At 37.2% G+C, this 16,711-nt stretch overlaps 1 protein-coding gene across 1 annotated transcript; it reads left to right on the top strand.

Annotated features, from left to right (window-relative positions):
• Positions 1-2,395: 2,395 nt before the first annotated feature.
• On the top strand, positions 2,396-15,224 carry LOC121407973 (tolloid-like protein 2). The gene is made up of 11 exons (XM_041599257.1): positions 2,396-2,474; positions 3,651-3,856; positions 4,979-5,236; positions 6,363-6,514; positions 6,980-7,111; positions 8,169-8,310; positions 10,678-10,848; positions 11,517-11,726; positions 12,518-12,637; positions 14,037-14,199; positions 14,577-15,224. Exons 2-11 carry the CDS (start codon positions 3,652-3,654, stop codon positions 14,932-14,934), a joined length of 1,911 nt encoding a protein of 636 aa, XP_041455191.1. The 5' UTR covers positions 2,396-2,474; position 3,651; the 3' UTR covers positions 14,935-15,224.
• Positions 15,225-16,711: the final 1,487 nt, after the last annotated feature.

Below are 16,711 nucleotides of genomic sequence, written 5' to 3'. Positions count from 1 at the left end.
TTGACTCGGCATGCTGAGGGAGCTGTGGGGGAAGGGAGAGATGGTGGAATAGTCGAAAAAATATGAAAAAGAAAGAAAAAGAAGGACAGGGAGAGAGGGCTTTTTTTTGGGGGGGGGGGGAGGAGAGTGAGGTGAGGTCGCCTTGTCAAAAATTGGATCGACACTTTCACTTCACTTCCAAAACGGGCACGATTTGTCATTTCTCATCACGTTCTGGAGTACGACCATAATTATGCCAGTTCAGCTGGCTAATATGGAAAAAAAATGAAAGAACAGATTTTTGTTCATACTATGATAAGTCGCTTATCAGATTACGAAAGTCGTATACAATGCAACATGTTATTTTCCACTGTGATGCATTTAATAATCTTCGTTTCTCGAAAACTCATCAAGCATGGAAACGGGGTAATCAAATGGGGTTGAATGATCATTTAGAGCACCCAATCATGCAGAAGTTTTCAAGAAATTCTGCAATTACTGAAATGATGTGATGTCTTTCCATGGAGGAGACTCTGGCCACGTTGCATGTTCAGTTGCATGGTCTAACTCAACGATTCAATTAAATCCCATATATCAATTATAACCTTCCAATCCGAAAATATTATACCGGCAAAGAATGCCATACAATTAGGTATGGATTCGAAACAGATTCACAACGATTTTCTCGAATGTATTAAACCTGAATATATATATATATATGTATATGTATATATATATATATATATATATATATATATATATATATATATATATATATATATATATATATACATATATTTATTTATTCATTTTTTGTGTATCATTTTTTTTATAAATCACATATACTTCTTCAAAAGAGTTTCCTTCATAAGAAGATCAAGCTAAAAGGGGAAGAGAGGGATGTAAGAAGGTGCCAGGATCGATATCTTCTAGATTATTTATTTCCCACCTGGTTCCATTGTGATTGGCTATAATGGTGAATAACTGAAATAAGAACCACCTCCAGGGAGCGTGATTCCATGAAAGCAGACAGAGATAACTGTAAAACTAGGAGGTGATTTCAATCTCAGCAAAACAGGAAGGGAGGTCGACTTTTAAGTCTGATTATCACACCACCTCTTGTTATTTCTATCTATTGGTTAAAAGTAAATACCCCAAATGAAAGATGATCCGGACAGCGACTTCTTCTGACGTTTCTTGTTTTCGATTTGATATTATTATCTGACTGACGGTTTAGTTTGTTCATGATTTTACAAGTAGGTAATTCCACACAAACAATTGCAATTGATATTTTCTTGGAGACAGGGGGAATATGGGGGGGGGGGGGCTGGTATTATGACATCAGATTGGAATAGGGTTATTGTTGATTTGAGCCATCAAATGACGAACAAAGCACAAAACTTTCAATGATATGCCGGCGTGCCAGTGTATAAATGAATATAGAGTTTGCTGAATAATCTAGAGAAATTTCCTCTTGTGAAAGTATTGCTCTTTGTAGAAGTAAAACTAATCCATTTTCTTCAATTTGATGCCACCAGCGAATTAGAGTGTGTTTTGTAATAAGAGAAAAACAACAACAAAAAAACTGCAAACGTTTATATTGGATTCATAAAAAATGACAACGATTTAACTTCTCCATCCCTGGAAAAGTTTTGTAATCAGCGTTTCTCATTCAGGGTATTCTCGTTTAAAGGTAAAGTATATGACTTCATAAATAATTAGGCTTAAATGCTAAGCGGAATGTAGGTTTGATCCCTTTCTAGATCTCTTCAAATTTTAAAAACTTCGTTCTATCTATATCTGTTTCTCCCCGTCTCCCCCATCACTGACACATTCTATCTCTCCCCTAAATATACAACATTTCCATTGCACTCTGCTAAACTACTTTCTCCAGCGTTAATGAAAGGTGTTGGGAATTGCACTCAAATAGAAGTGGGGGATGACACTATAAATTCTAAAATGGCTCTTTTCGTTCCTCTCATCTATTCACGGCGGACAAAAACTACTCATTCTTCTTTTGTGAGAGAGTAAAAACGAACACTGGGCTCCCTTTGTCATCTCTCATTCTCCCTGTCCCACTCTACCCCATTGACTGATGCTCTATTCTTATTCAATTCTCTAATAAATCGCAGTGTTGATGTCTCAGCACGGATAAGGCCGAGTATATGCATTATCTTGCCATTGTTGCGCGAACAAGGCCCCGCGGCTGCTTCCTTTCAAGTCGCTCCATTATGACAAGTCTTGCAGGTACATCGTCTTGGTCACGCACGTCTCGGGTCGCGCTGATTTTGTTTGTGATACTCTGATAGTCAAACTATCATCTTGCAATATCGAGTCTGTTGACGTTTTCAGATGCCATCTGTAATTTATTGACAAATATGCCAATGTGTTTCGGCCATCTGGTTTGGTAAGCAAACTATTTGTAATCTTCGGCAGAACTGCGTTGTGTCTCATCGCTATGTGAAAGTTCAAAAGGAATATCGACTGTATTTCAGGTTTACTGCCAAATATTCATCAACTTAATTCATCCTTTTGTCTTTGTCCGTTTTGGGCTCATCTTAATCAATATCAAAAGCAACATACTTATCAGGTTTAACGACTTCACTTGAAGATATGTCGCCTGGATAAAATGAATATTCTTTACAGGCATGGTGAAGATTCATATATGGTATTGATATTTTATGGTGGTGATTTTTTTACCTGATTTCTAAGAAAGCATGAATTCTTGTAAGCAAGCAACCAGGGGCCCAACAGCTTAAGGTCCTCTCCGAGGGACCTGGTCATGCCGGTAGTGAGGATGAATGCCTTACCAAAGGGCACTAGCGCACAAAGTGGGAATCGAACTCGGGTCACCAGAATCCGAAACCCCCTAATCTACCGACTGAGCTATCAAACCTCCTGTTTATCATCTCTCCCCGACCTCCTTGTTACTTTAGTACTGTACATCCTAACCTGAATGAGAGGTTAAACGTTTTGTAGTGCAAACTTGAACACATATTCCTTAACAATAATTTATCATTTGTTATATCCATTCATTAATTTTTTTCATTCATTTCATTCACTCACTCATTAATCAATTATTAATAATTAATTCAGTCATTCAAAATGCAGCTTGGATAACAACTATAAAAAATGTTACCTCTAAAATTTAAATATAACATAATTGAAAGTATGGAAGAGTGACAACCTTTTGTAAATGTTGCATTTACCACTTTAATTGTTCGACCCAACACTTACAGTTTTGGATTCAGCTCTAACATGGTTGAATATTACATTTGGATATCATATTTCAATATTGTTGATTTATCATTTCAGCTTTTAGAGTGTTAAAGTTTACACGCTTAATGCATGAGAAGGATTTTTCTTTTTGAAGTTTGTTCTCTATTCTTGCTCAAACGTTTATAGGATTATTAGCTTTTCTGTTCATTATTTGCCGTTAAGATTCTATTGTATTTTTATAATTGATGATTGAAATATGATCTGAATTGAAATAAGACCGAATTTTCATTCATGCATTATCCAATTATTTTCTCTTTATAGTTCTTTTGTCATTTATGAGAATTGTTTTGGAATTTTGTGTCATGTAGGCTAATCTATATGGTAAGAAACAAAAAAGCAGGCCTATATCACACAGAAAATTCATCACTGATCTCTTCTCCTTTCTTTAACAGAATGAAACCGACAAGCCCATCGTTGTCGCTGTTCGTTTCTTGGATATTGGTTGTCATTGCTCTGGCGATCGAGTACGTCAGACCGTGCTCCGATGGCGAGGTCCAGCTCGGTAACGAGGGTCAACTCTATGTGATTTCTTCTCCTTACTTTCCCGATGTTTATCCCACAAACCTCGACTGCGTCTACCACATGGTCGCTCCAACGGGTAGGTATACGTTTATTTCCTTGATCAATATAGTTCTTTTTTTTCTTCTTTTGAACAATATCTTGTTAATGCATCTTAATTCAAAATAAGTCAAAAGATCAATGTCCAGAGAATAATTACTCTAACCACTGAGAAATTCATTTTATCAAATATAACACTGAAATTTGTATTATTTCTGCTAAAAAGAACAGTTTCACACATTGTGATTACAGTGTGTTCACAGTGTGGTAAATGTGTGTTCAGTGAGTCAGAATAAACTATGTAAAAAGTGATTTACACTATCAAAATGCTCAAATTTAACAGTGAGAAGATAATGATTAAAGCGGTAGACTACACCTCTGCATGGTAAATATTCACAGTGTGTCCATATATGGTAGGCTATGACACAATTAAATTCTCAAATTTAACGGTGTTCTACACAGTGAACAGACCATGGGGCATGCATATTATGAAGCACCGTGTTCTTTCAACTGAATTGAATCTTTTACAGAATTAAAGGGAAAGGGAAAGTTCACCCTGACAAAAAAAATTATTGCAAAAATAGCCAAAAAATGATTAAAAAAATATTGGCGAAGGATTGAGGAAGATCCATCAAAGAATAAAAAAGTTATTAGAATTTTAATTATTTGATTTGTAATTTCGTATGCGAGCAGCTTTCCTACGTATAGTTAAAATTCAATGAAATGTTTCACCTTCAACTATATCAATACAAAATCATTTCACACACGTTCCTAAAAAGAAAAAAGTCCTCACGAAGCATTAAAAATAAAATTTATGCAGATATAACATAACATATGGGGCAGCTGCTCGTTTATGAAGTCGCAAAAAACATCTTGAAATTACTTAACTTAATTAATCTTTAATGGATTTTCCTCAAACCTTCACCAATGTTTTAGATTATTTTTCTGCTATTTTTTCAACAAAGTTTTTGTCAAGGTGAACTTCTCCTTAAACATCTCAACGATTTTTAGAAGACTTTTAAAATAATTTCTTGAAAATAATTTTGAAACTAATTTTCTTGTTGATATCCACCGATCATTACACTGTTGTAATAATTTAGTTCTTTACGCTGTTTTAGTAGGCAAATTGTAATTCCTTCTTATCCGAAATTTGACATTTTAGACCGGCGAGTCAGGATTTTCTTTACCTCCTTCACCCTCGAGAACCCGAACGACCTCGACATATGCAATTTCGACTACTTGGCCATCTACGACGGCGGGTCCGATACCGACTCGAGCTTGGGGCGATTCTGCGGGCCGCAGAACCCACCAGCCACCATCACCACCGGCAACGAGCTTTATGTCGTGTTTCACACCGATTCGTCGATTCAGAAGACCGGGTTCCGAGCCGAGATAACCGACGTTCCTCTAGATTATGTCGGTTAGTTTTGAATCCATTCCACTAAAGTTTTTAGTGTTGGGGGAAAAGTGTAGCAAACCTGTGAAACAATCTACCACATGATGAAAATATTAGATCAATAACCTACATCGACAGATTTAAATCTGTGTTAAAACATATTATTTTAAGAAGTACTTGTTAACCAAACATAAAATTATTTTTATTGTTGCAATTATTGTTATTTTCATTATCATCATTATTAATATCATCATCATCATTAAAATAATTTCTTGCATCTTCAATATTTGAATGAAAAGAAAACACTGGGAAAGCACACAAACTATATCTGTATCATCGTCATAACTAGATTCCGCGAGGACACATTCTTTTTCTTCAAGTCATAGTATAACATTGTCTTTTTGAAAATGAAATGGATGGCACAGTGGATAACTTCTTTTGATATTATTTTATGGAAAATACGCCTGCAAAGGGGTTTAGTAATTTTGGGGAAGTTTGTAAAATTCTGAGGTATGGATCACCCTCCATGCTGCTAGCGAATGAAATAATGTTTCAAGAAGAAATCAGGAAAGTTTGTTTTAGCATTGTCACATTCTTCGCAATAATTAATAAATGTGATTCCTTTGTCATCGTTATCACAAGCGACCGATTACATTAGAAAAATCGGGTGATTCCTGTTTGGTTTGTAATCATGATTACAGCATTAGCTGCAAGAGAAAAAACACTTTTATACCCTGAATGCATGTTTAGCAATAATAGCTATTTTTTATATAGCGCTTTCCCACAATGGCCCAAGCGCTTTACAGCACCCTGGTCATCGGATCCTTGCATGCCGGCATGCAATGTATGCACCTTCTCCACTCTCTGGGGAGAATTCCAACAAGAGTTCCAAGACTCAATTGCTAGGCATACTACATAGGCTCTTATCGGGTAACCATTAGCACCTGGGTCGAGAGTGGCGAAGTGTGGATTAACGCCTTGCCAAAGGACGCTAGACCGTGGTGGGATTCGAACACACGACCCTCTGTTTTGAAGGCGAGAGTCAGAACCACTACACCACAGCTCTTCCACTTCCACAGCAATCCCTTTAAAGCAGTTTTGCTCATTGATTTCTCTCTTGTTTGTTTCCATCACTGATGTCGTTTCCTAGAACCCGTACCGACTCCTGCGCTCGGGTCCTGTCTTCACACCTACACGGAGGAACATGGCGTCTTCTACTCTCCAAATTTTCCTGATTACTACGGCAATAGTTTACAGTGTACATACATCGTGACGAGCAGCAAGGCAGATAATACCATACTGGTAAGCTGAAAGATGGACATTCCACCCAAAAGTGAATCAAACGCAACTTGAAAATATGAAATGTGACTCGATTTCACCAATTAGACATGTTAGAAGTAGGCCTATAGTTTATACTCCTCCTCCAACTCTGCCCATGCGAATAGCCCGTATGACCAGTCTTTCTCTGGCTTTGACGTTAATTGATGTTCTTTAACTTTTATTTAAGTCCTGGATCCAATATATATTCTTCAAATGATATCAAGTGAGATGTTATCTTTCCCATTTGACTAACAGCAGTTTTTGTTTGCTTTAGCCAAATATCGGCATCTTCGACAACTGTTAACTCGATACCCCTTGAAACCCCTTCCTGCATAAATAGGCAGTAGGCCTCTACACAATATAGACAATTATAATGAGGTTCACAATGTAAAAATAAATCCAGAAAAGCATGATATTTTATACTTTCTTATCCTGATTATTATTCAGCTCCGATTCCCATCATTTGACGTGGAGGAGTCGATCAATTGTGTTTATGATTATGTGGAGGTTCGAGATGGCGACACGGAAACCAGTGAATTACTAGACCGCTACTGCGGGGCATCATTGCCAGAGAATACGGTAGGTTGGATGTACGATATGTCGAAATAATTTCTAATGCTAGATTTCCAGAAGTAAAGTTGTTAATTTAGCCTGTCTTTAGTTCTTTTTTTTGTAAATCCCTATCACTATTGCAATTGATTACTATATTATACGAATTTGTATGCCCAAACCAGAAGTGGTATGTTTTTCAAGATAAGTCTTGTGATATATTTAAATTCATTTTGATTACTTGCCCGATCGAAATAAAATATCTAGATTTTTTTCTTTGTGATGTAAAACCTATCCCAAAAGCATGGGGTGGGTTAAAAATTTCAGGATAGTCAGTGACTAACTTTGTAAGATATGTGATTAACAGTCCTTCTTTAAAATTAAATGAATCATGAAAACGACGCCAAGAGCGGCGCTAGATACGAAGCAATAAAAATATGTAGGGGTGCTGTCGTCAAATGGTCTAAGGTCCTTAACATGAGATACACCAAAGTCTGAAGTTCGATCCGCGGCCAAGGCACTTATGTCATTTCTGCTGCAGTCACATTTCCCCTACGGCGCGGCGGCCACACGAGGCGAGTCGAAAACAGCCGTTTTATTTATTTTATTCAAACCAACGATTATGTAGCTGGTTAAAAAATTGTTAAAACGACTGTTTCGTCTTGCCATACGTCCGCCGTATGGGAAATGTGACTGCGCCATTAGCAGGGCATAATCAACAATGCTTTTTTTTTACTCTACCTCAAAATGATTGGAAATGATACATGGATTACCTTTACCAATGAATGCGAGTGTAAAAAGATGATTTTTACGGGAATGATTCATATTATTGATATCACTGACCCTTTGCCAAGAATTAGCCGGCTTTAAATGATGTAAATTGGGCGTTATTGTATAATTCACCTGATTATGGTTTGTGTGTATAAAACATGTAGGGAACTAGATTCAAAGGGAACCAAATTACATTAAATCATTTGCAATACAAAAATAAACATCCATGATTGAAAATAATCTGAATTCGCCAGATCAGCTTCCCACCACAACCGATCTGGGTATGTAAGCTCCACATTAATTCTTGAACCCATAGATATCGTCGACTGGTCCTGCGATGTTCGTGCGATTCCGCTCTGATTCGTCGAATGTCTTCAAGGGATTCTATGCTGAGTACGCAGATTCAGACACTGGTTTTCAAGACGATGGTGGCAATTCAAACTCCAATCAATTTTCTGGTAATTATATTGTTTTAGAATTGTTTATACACAAATCACTTTACACATACATTTAAAGTGACTGGTGTACAGTCGGGGGTGAAGGAGGGGGGGGGGGCTTTAAGGCATGCCCCAAAAGATTAACGACCACGAAAAAAAGAGAAAAAAGGAAAAAAAGGAGAAAAAGAAGAAAAATGGAAAGAAAATAGGGTGATCGAGAGATGTCATTATTTTTCAGAATAGTACCGTACGCCAAATTCTGTCACAAAAAATTAAATTTTCGTATTAAATATGTATTTTTTCTCGCCCACTTTGCTCACTCGCAGATTTTTTTTCAGTAATATTTCCCCATGCAGTATGTCTGGCGTCTAAGATTCCAACTCATTACAGTACCGATTCAAAGCCCATCAAACACCATATACGATCCGACTTGATCATGACTGGCTGGGAGTAGGTCAGTCGTGAGCCAGTCGGGCCAAAAAGGTGTGCGGTGGGCTTGATATTTTAAAACTCTTCACGATGATGTTCGTTATTATATGGAAGTGCTGTAATATAGATATTGATTTTGATTGGCTGCTGAGCCCTGTTACCATTGTAATTACCAGACCATAATGGCAAATTACCCTAATGGTATATACGTCCTTTATGAGACTGAACCCATGCATACAAATAAATGAAATGAAAAGTGAAAAAAAACAACAACAACAACAGATAACAGTGAAAGCAATCACTTAGCACAATGAAAGTGGGGGGGGGGGGTTCAGTCTACATAATCACAGACCCACCGGTATATGGATGTATAGGACTTCATCAATTCACCTCAATTACAACATTTGTAATGTAATTTGTTCTAGGAGGAAGACATATAATATTGTTTTTATTTATTGTTGCAGCAGCGTAATAGCACGACACCACTTAGAAGTTAGATCATTATTTTTTTACACTGATTTATGACGTAGACCCTGCCCTTAAAATAATCATGGCAACCTCATCTTAGAAAAAAAAGCCATCGAAGTCATACAGCTTAGAATAAAATGCCCAGATTGGTACCATTTTTGTCAATGAGGGTGCGCTTAAACACTTAAAGGGATTTAAACTACAAAATAAATATCAGTTAGGCTGATACCATATAAAGTCGACAAATATTGGCTTCCTCAGTGTGGATGCCATTTCCGTTTGAAAAGATTCAAGATCCATTTTAGTCCATTCTCGGTTCATCCTTGTCTTGCAGTTTATTTGTACGCCCCATCTATCAGAAGTCTTCTCGTCTGTTCTTAATTGATTTACTTTATATCTACCCTTTTCCTATTTCCTTTTTCTTTGTTGGTTGAATTACAATAAGCCGATGAGTAAGGTAGAATGGCAGTGGTAAAAAAAGCGCCGATTTCAGTGCTTTTAATATGTAATGCTGCTGAAATGGGTGAAATGTACAGCTCTTGATCTTGAAACACTGATCAACTGATTACGGAGGTTTATTGTTTTTATTTATTTATTCATTCATTATTTATTGAGGGGAGGGGTTGGAGAGCTGCTGCTCCACATCTTGTTTTTAAGTCACACAGCAATTTGCAAGGAATTTACTATAAAGGACGTAACGGTAAATCTCTGTCAAGTTTGCAACGCGACTTTCTTCTGTAACTCTTATCTTACGGTTGATCGTAAAACAGCACTGTAAAAACTGTGGTGTTAAAACTGGCACCATTTTGTTGGTGTTAATAGAGGACCACACCCTGAGGTGCTGAAATTACACCCTAGAGATTGAACATAACACCAAAGAGTGTAAATGTAACAACCAAAGGTGTTGCAATAACACCTATAGATGTTAAACTAACACTGTCAATTTAACACCGGTGTAAAATAACTGGTGTGGTCCTCTATGTACACCTGTTAACACCACAGTTTTTGCTGTGATGTAATCTTTAGGGGTTTGACTGTAAATTTTGGGCCTACCGAGAAAATTCACAGGTAATTCATAATCCTTTATGTACAGCGAATATGTAAACGCGGAACTGAGTTACGATACAGCATGTGTCATCATGACAGTGACAGTGAAAGGACTAGATCGAGGCAGAAGTGAAGGGGAAAGGCGAGAAAGTGGAGTATCTCTTTCGGAAATGGGTGTAGTCCCAGAAAGAGCAGAAAATCTTGAATAGTTGGCACGATGAGAGACTTTAGTAGAAGACTGGTTTGAGCTGGAGAGGTGAGAGAGGCTTGTGTAGATGAAATCTGACTTGAGTTGGAGAGATGTTATGAGGCAGGCTTGTTAGTCGGTGAGTGGAGTTGTAGAGCAGAAGCAGATGAGAAGATTCGACGTTTCAGGGAGGTTGACTGTCCGTCTTCAGTTTCAAAATGTTGAATGTTGATTTCCTTCATATTGTTTTCTTCCAGTTTGCGACCTGTCTCATGCGGCACTGACAGAGAAAGGTGGGACCATCGTTTCTCACAAGTCCTACTCACAGGGAAGCTATGATGATTCACAGTACTGCACCATCACCATCATCGCATCAAGGGCACATGAAAGAATATTCTTTGATCTCATAGAGAATGACCTTCCGCCATGTAAGTAGTTTTGCATGCTTTCGGATTGATAGTTTTCAACTGAACAATGGTAAAAGATTCATGATGTATTATAAATTTGTTGACATAAATTAATGATTTTGTGGGTTCATGTATTATGTCATTAAATGGAATTTTGTGGGTTCATGTATTATGTCATTAAATGGAATTTTGTGGATACGTAGGCCTGTAAAGTAGATATTATAACTTTCGTCTGTTGAGGGCTTTACGTGTGAGACCTACCTTTAACATCACCATCCGAAATATCAAGTCTCAGAACCTGTATCTAACTTTGGCATGTACTAACATTAGATGCAGACGCTGAAGCAACTGGGCTCTAGATGTTTCGCAAAGAGTTGATTTAAAATTGTACTTTGAGTCCTACTCTGTGCGCTGTACAACAAATTTCTGCATTGTTCAGATTTAGATGAAAGGGCTCGTACTACTACTAAAAAAATCACCAACAGGATTTGTTCATCAGAACTGGAAGAGGACATTAAGTCAAACGTAACTATTTTTTTAGATGTAACTGTTTTACCAGCCCCGTCGTTGTTGCTCTTTCTCCTCGAGATGGCGCTATTAATTTTGTCAGTTAAGTGCCCTGAAATACAGTTTCGTTCGTTAAGTGTCCCTTTAAGTCATGATCTACTTCAACATTATTTCAATCACAGCAAATGACTGCGGAGCGAGCGGGGACTATCTTCAACTCCTTGACGGCGACGCCAGCGCTCAGAACTCGGAAACACTCGGCTTCTTCTGCGGACAAGATGTCGGACGATATACAACCGAGAACTCCTTCGCCGTCGTTCGTTTCATCTCAGACAGTGTGCCGAACCCCGAACTTGAGGGGTTTAAACTTGTTTATTCCATCTTCTATACAGGTGAGGAAGAACAACAGAACGATCCTTTATGAACAGTAGTTTCATTTTTACCATGGTAACCATCATCATCGATTTATCATTAATTATTGTTCTGAAAACTCAGGTGATTAAAAAAAGAATAAGAATTTCCAAGTCGTCGGATTCTCATAGTTATAGTTAATTAGAATCTTATGGAGTTCTTTGTTAGACCGAGGTCCTGAAATACTCTGGCCTTGACGTATTCGAATTTGGATCCTTGTTTCACAAGTGTCCATACAAAAAGCGTATAAGCACTTAATAATAATAATAAATATTGATTACATTGTAAAAAAAACCAATCATGATCAATCGCTTTCCTTGTGGTATGGACCCATGATGTCAGCTAAGGATGTGAGGGGGAATGAATTTCTCAAAGGAGATTTTCTAAGATCATTAATCATTGTCATTAATAAATGGTTCCCTCATGCAGCCATGTTGGAGGACAAACAACAAAAACCCTATGCATCAAACCGTGGTCAATCATTGTTTTTATGGTCAATGCACAGGTGATCCATTGTTATGTCCTCCATTGTGACGTCATTGTGGGGAAACTCTGTTAATCATAAATAACTATTAATTATTGATTATTATCATTATTGATCAAGAATTATGTCCTTTGATCAATTTGGCCAATCGCCTTTTTTCTATCTTATTAATCGATGAATCATTTGATGTCCTTTAAAATCACTTCACTCGATGCAACTACACGTTTTATTGTCTCTTTACACCATTTCATTTCATTGTTCATTTAATCTATTATCTTTTTTTATTAGATGAATACGGATGTGAAAATGGTGACTGGCATTGTGATAACGACCGATGTATTGCAAGGAATCTGATATGTGATGGCTATGATCACTGCAGAGATAACTCGGACGAAGAGAAGGGATGCAGTAAGTAAAAATAAGGAGAAATTTTAACTTCATAAACTAAGGAGCCTTTAAAGTGCCATCGACTTGACGACTTGGCGAGATACTTTATCTTGCCATGTCGACATAATAACCTTCTTATGTCGACATGAAAAAAGTTATACGTCAACATGACGAGATATTTTATCTTGCCAAGTCGAATTTTAAACAGTTGGCGAGATATTTGGACTCTCGCCGGGCCTTGGACATTGCATATCTTGCCATGTTGACATATAACTTTTTATAAGTCGACTTGGCGAGATAACATATCTCGTCATGTCGACATAATAAGGTTATTATGTCGACATGGCAAGATAAAGCAAATCGCCAAGTCGATGAAACTTTAAAGGCTCCGTAATAAACACCCGGGGCCCGTCTTACAAGGAGTTCCGATTGATCCGATCAATCGCCACTAATGAAGGCCAGCAAAGTGAACATAAATATACAATACATGTTTGCTCATTTTTTTTCTAGATATGATTGTATATCCATAAATTCATTGATTTCTTGAAAGGTTGGTGTGTTCTCCTTTATTTGCAAAGAACATTTTGCACATTTCCTGTAGACAAAATTATGACACTGATTGATTTCCATAGAGTTACGATTCTGTTTCTGTTTGTGGTAACTCCCGTAGGAACTCGGCAGGACAGCATTTTTTTGCTGGTAAACGCCAAGCTGGTATATAACCAATTACCTTGGAAACATTTTACGTCTAGGTTAATCAGTCATAGTGGCTGACGTAATAGACGACAGATATCACTCTTGGGCCTTTTTATCAAAGTGGAGACAAGGATCTAATCCACGACTTTTGATTGGATCAATCGTTACTCTTTGTAAGACGGGGCCCAGAAGACCTTTATATTGTCATGATTGTAATGATCTATGAAGAAAATTTTCATCTTCCTATTTCTTGTGACTCATGATATCAAATTGGAAAAGGCGCGATTTGAAACATGACTTCGTACAGTAACTGAAGATATATATTTTTTGCCACTGTCATATTGAAATACCTTACATGTCTTTTGTATGTATTGACTCGCAGTTTTCAAATGTCCTATTATCAGGGATAAATTTTTTGCTAGTCTCTAGATGGACCAAAAAAGGGAAGACAACTATACAATAAATTGATTTGCAAATGTATAGAGATCCTGCCTCATGAAGGTCGTGAATTCGATCCCTGGCCGAGCCATACCAGAGACTTCATAAATGAGAACTCATGCCTCCTTGTCAGGTGCTCGACGTATAGGAATTGAGAAAAAAAGGTGACATAATCATGTTATGCAAGGTTCGCTAGAAGGTTGGCTAAAGGTTGCTACCCTGGATAAATAGAGTAATTATTATCATTATATTTATGATATTCTTCTTCTTATAATTTACCTTACAGGGCAACTTTCGACGAGGGTATGGATGATCGCTGTGGGTGTTAGTGCTGCCATCATCATCGTGGTCATATTCGTTGGGTGTCTCTTTTATAAATGGTCACATCGGAAATCGGCTTTGAGCCCCACCTACGAAGCTTCGAACCCTACCTCGACTTCAATGCAAATGTACGTAATTTGGGCATTCCGTTTTTCGTATGTATTTGAAATTTCTTCGGTGTTGAAAAGAATACAATGCAAAATACGTAGGAAAACATTAAGCACTTTCACAAATTTTAATTTTCGTGGAAAAGTTTTGAGTTAAATGCGCATAAAACTCTGAAAGAGAGAAGGATATCAGTGAAGACACCCTTTTTTTGCTTGTCAGAATTTTTGGAACAAAAACGCCCCACCCCTCGGATAAATTCTGGATCTTTTTCTCCCTTGGGAAAAATAAGGGGGTCCATGCCCCCAACCCTCCCCCCTCACATCAATACGCCAGTGGATGAAACCAAGAAGAAAGCAGGAGATAAGCATTTTTTTTATATTGTTCTTTTTAATTCCAGGAATAGCGCTGATTCACCAAGCCCAAGAAGCAAAACGATGACCGCATTTACCATCTCCAGGAATGACGAAACAACCACCGATCATTCTCCTCGTCGATCAGGAAATCGTCGCAGCAACGCTGTCGAACCGCTGGAAACTGCACCGGTCACACCCCCTCCATCGTACGGAGATGTTGCCGAGATCCAGGAGCCGACATCGTACCTCGAATTCGGACGACGTAAAAATAAATCCGACCACCTAGGTCGAGAGCCGAAGTTAAAACCGTTGTCGATGTTACCGTCGTCCGAACCGACGTCGGAGTCCTTGCCAACAGGAAGAAGAAACGTCCTGCCGCCGATCAATAATGACGTTAGGTGATCCACAGGAATGAAAAGATGATCGAGAGAAGTTATAGCTCAGTTCCTCGGCAGTATTTATGCCCTGTTCACATTTTGTGTGCGGTCATCGTAAAATACCCGTAGGGTGGTCGTAATATGATAATCGTACAATATATTTAAGGTGGCATACGACGATCGTGCGATTTTCGTACGGATTCGCCATAATCGTATTTTCTACGATTTGTTAAGCGCGGAGTATATTAGAAAAGCTCTTAAAGGGATCGTCCAGGTTGAAAATATTTGTATCTTAATACATAGAGTAGAATTCACTGAGCAAAATGCCGAAAATTTCATCAAAATCGGATAACAAATAATAAAGTTATTGAAGTTTAAAGTTTTAGTAATATTTTGTGAAAACAGTCGTCATGAATATTCCGTTATATATTTCCGTTTTCTCATGTTTTTACATAAAATCATTTGTTTCATTATTTCATACTTTTTTGAATTGTATGTCTCCCTTATAATGAAATAAGTTGCAGCAATAAATATCTAATGCACTAGATCAATTGTCTATCTAATTTTTCTAGTTCCTGGATGAAAAATTTCAATAAACATAATTTCATATAATTAAGGACAAAAGAACAAGTGGGGATGTGACATCATCAGCCAACCTCATGAATATTCATGACGACTGTTTTCACAAAATATTGCTGAATTTTTAGATTAAATAACTTTATTTGTTATCCGATTTTGATGAAATTTTCGGCATTTTGCTCAGTGAGTTCTACTCTATTTATTAAACTATAAATACTTTCATCCCGGACCATCCATTTAGATACAGCAAATGGGCGTCGTACGATCTCCTTTTAGAAATCGCAAGATCGCCTCACGATCATCATACGATATATTACGGTATTCTTACGCCCTCAGTATATACGGCCTTCGGTGCCAACCACATGAAATCGTAAGATGACTGTAATATACATATAAAAATAGAAACAAAGTGCAATTGCAATTTCAGTAAAATGGCGAACGAGGATCCTATTCTTAGAATTAAAAAAAAAGTTTTACTGACTTCATTGCATTCTGTTTATTAAAACCCGCCGAACCTGTCGTACATTGACACATATTCAAAATGCCCTTTATACCTGATTTACCTTTCAAACATTATCTAAATATGTATTTTCTATTGGTGCCCCCCAAAGGAAAAAAAAATCTTCCAATAATGCTTTATTTATCAACATTTTTCGTAATTTGTTTATAAAGAACAAGGGCGTCATAAAGTGTGCGATTAGAAAGGTATAAATCATGTATTTAAACACAGTTTACAATAAAGCCATGATTAGAGAGTTTGTTCACCTATTTTTCATTTATTCTGATCAGAAATATATATTCGATATCCATGTTACGAAGGGAAAATGTAATTTTCAAAGTTCATATTATGTATGCAGATTGTAATTTTATTCGCCATAAACATGCCAAATGTACAGATTATTACCATAATAGAATTATTGTAAATATTGAAATTATTGTACATATCACTGACGATTTGACTCCGGTCTTTGACTGGTTTTTATTGAAGTTAGCTGAAAGCTAAATTTATAAAAGGGTCAGAAGGACCGTTTAATTTATGCGTTATATAACTGATGCAATAAAGTATTGTTTGGCATATACTGGATAAATGTCTGTGTCCGATTCCCCATCTCTCTTAAAAAAGATCGATCAAAATAATCATTGCATTGGTTACTATTATGTCCAACCGGCAAAATGGTCAAAATGAACCCTCATTGTTTGAATCTACCAGCAACTTTGTTGAC

Source organism: Lytechinus variegatus, chromosome 2 (assembly GCF_018143015.1).
Source record: "Lytechinus variegatus isolate NC3 chromosome 2, Lvar_3.0, whole genome shotgun sequence".
In the NCBI taxonomy this organism is placed as follows: Eukaryota; Metazoa; Echinodermata; class Echinoidea; order Temnopleuroida; family Toxopneustidae; genus Lytechinus; species Lytechinus variegatus.
The sequence above is the reverse complement of the archived record's forward strand: the minus strand, read 5'-3'. Positions and strand labels throughout refer to the sequence as shown.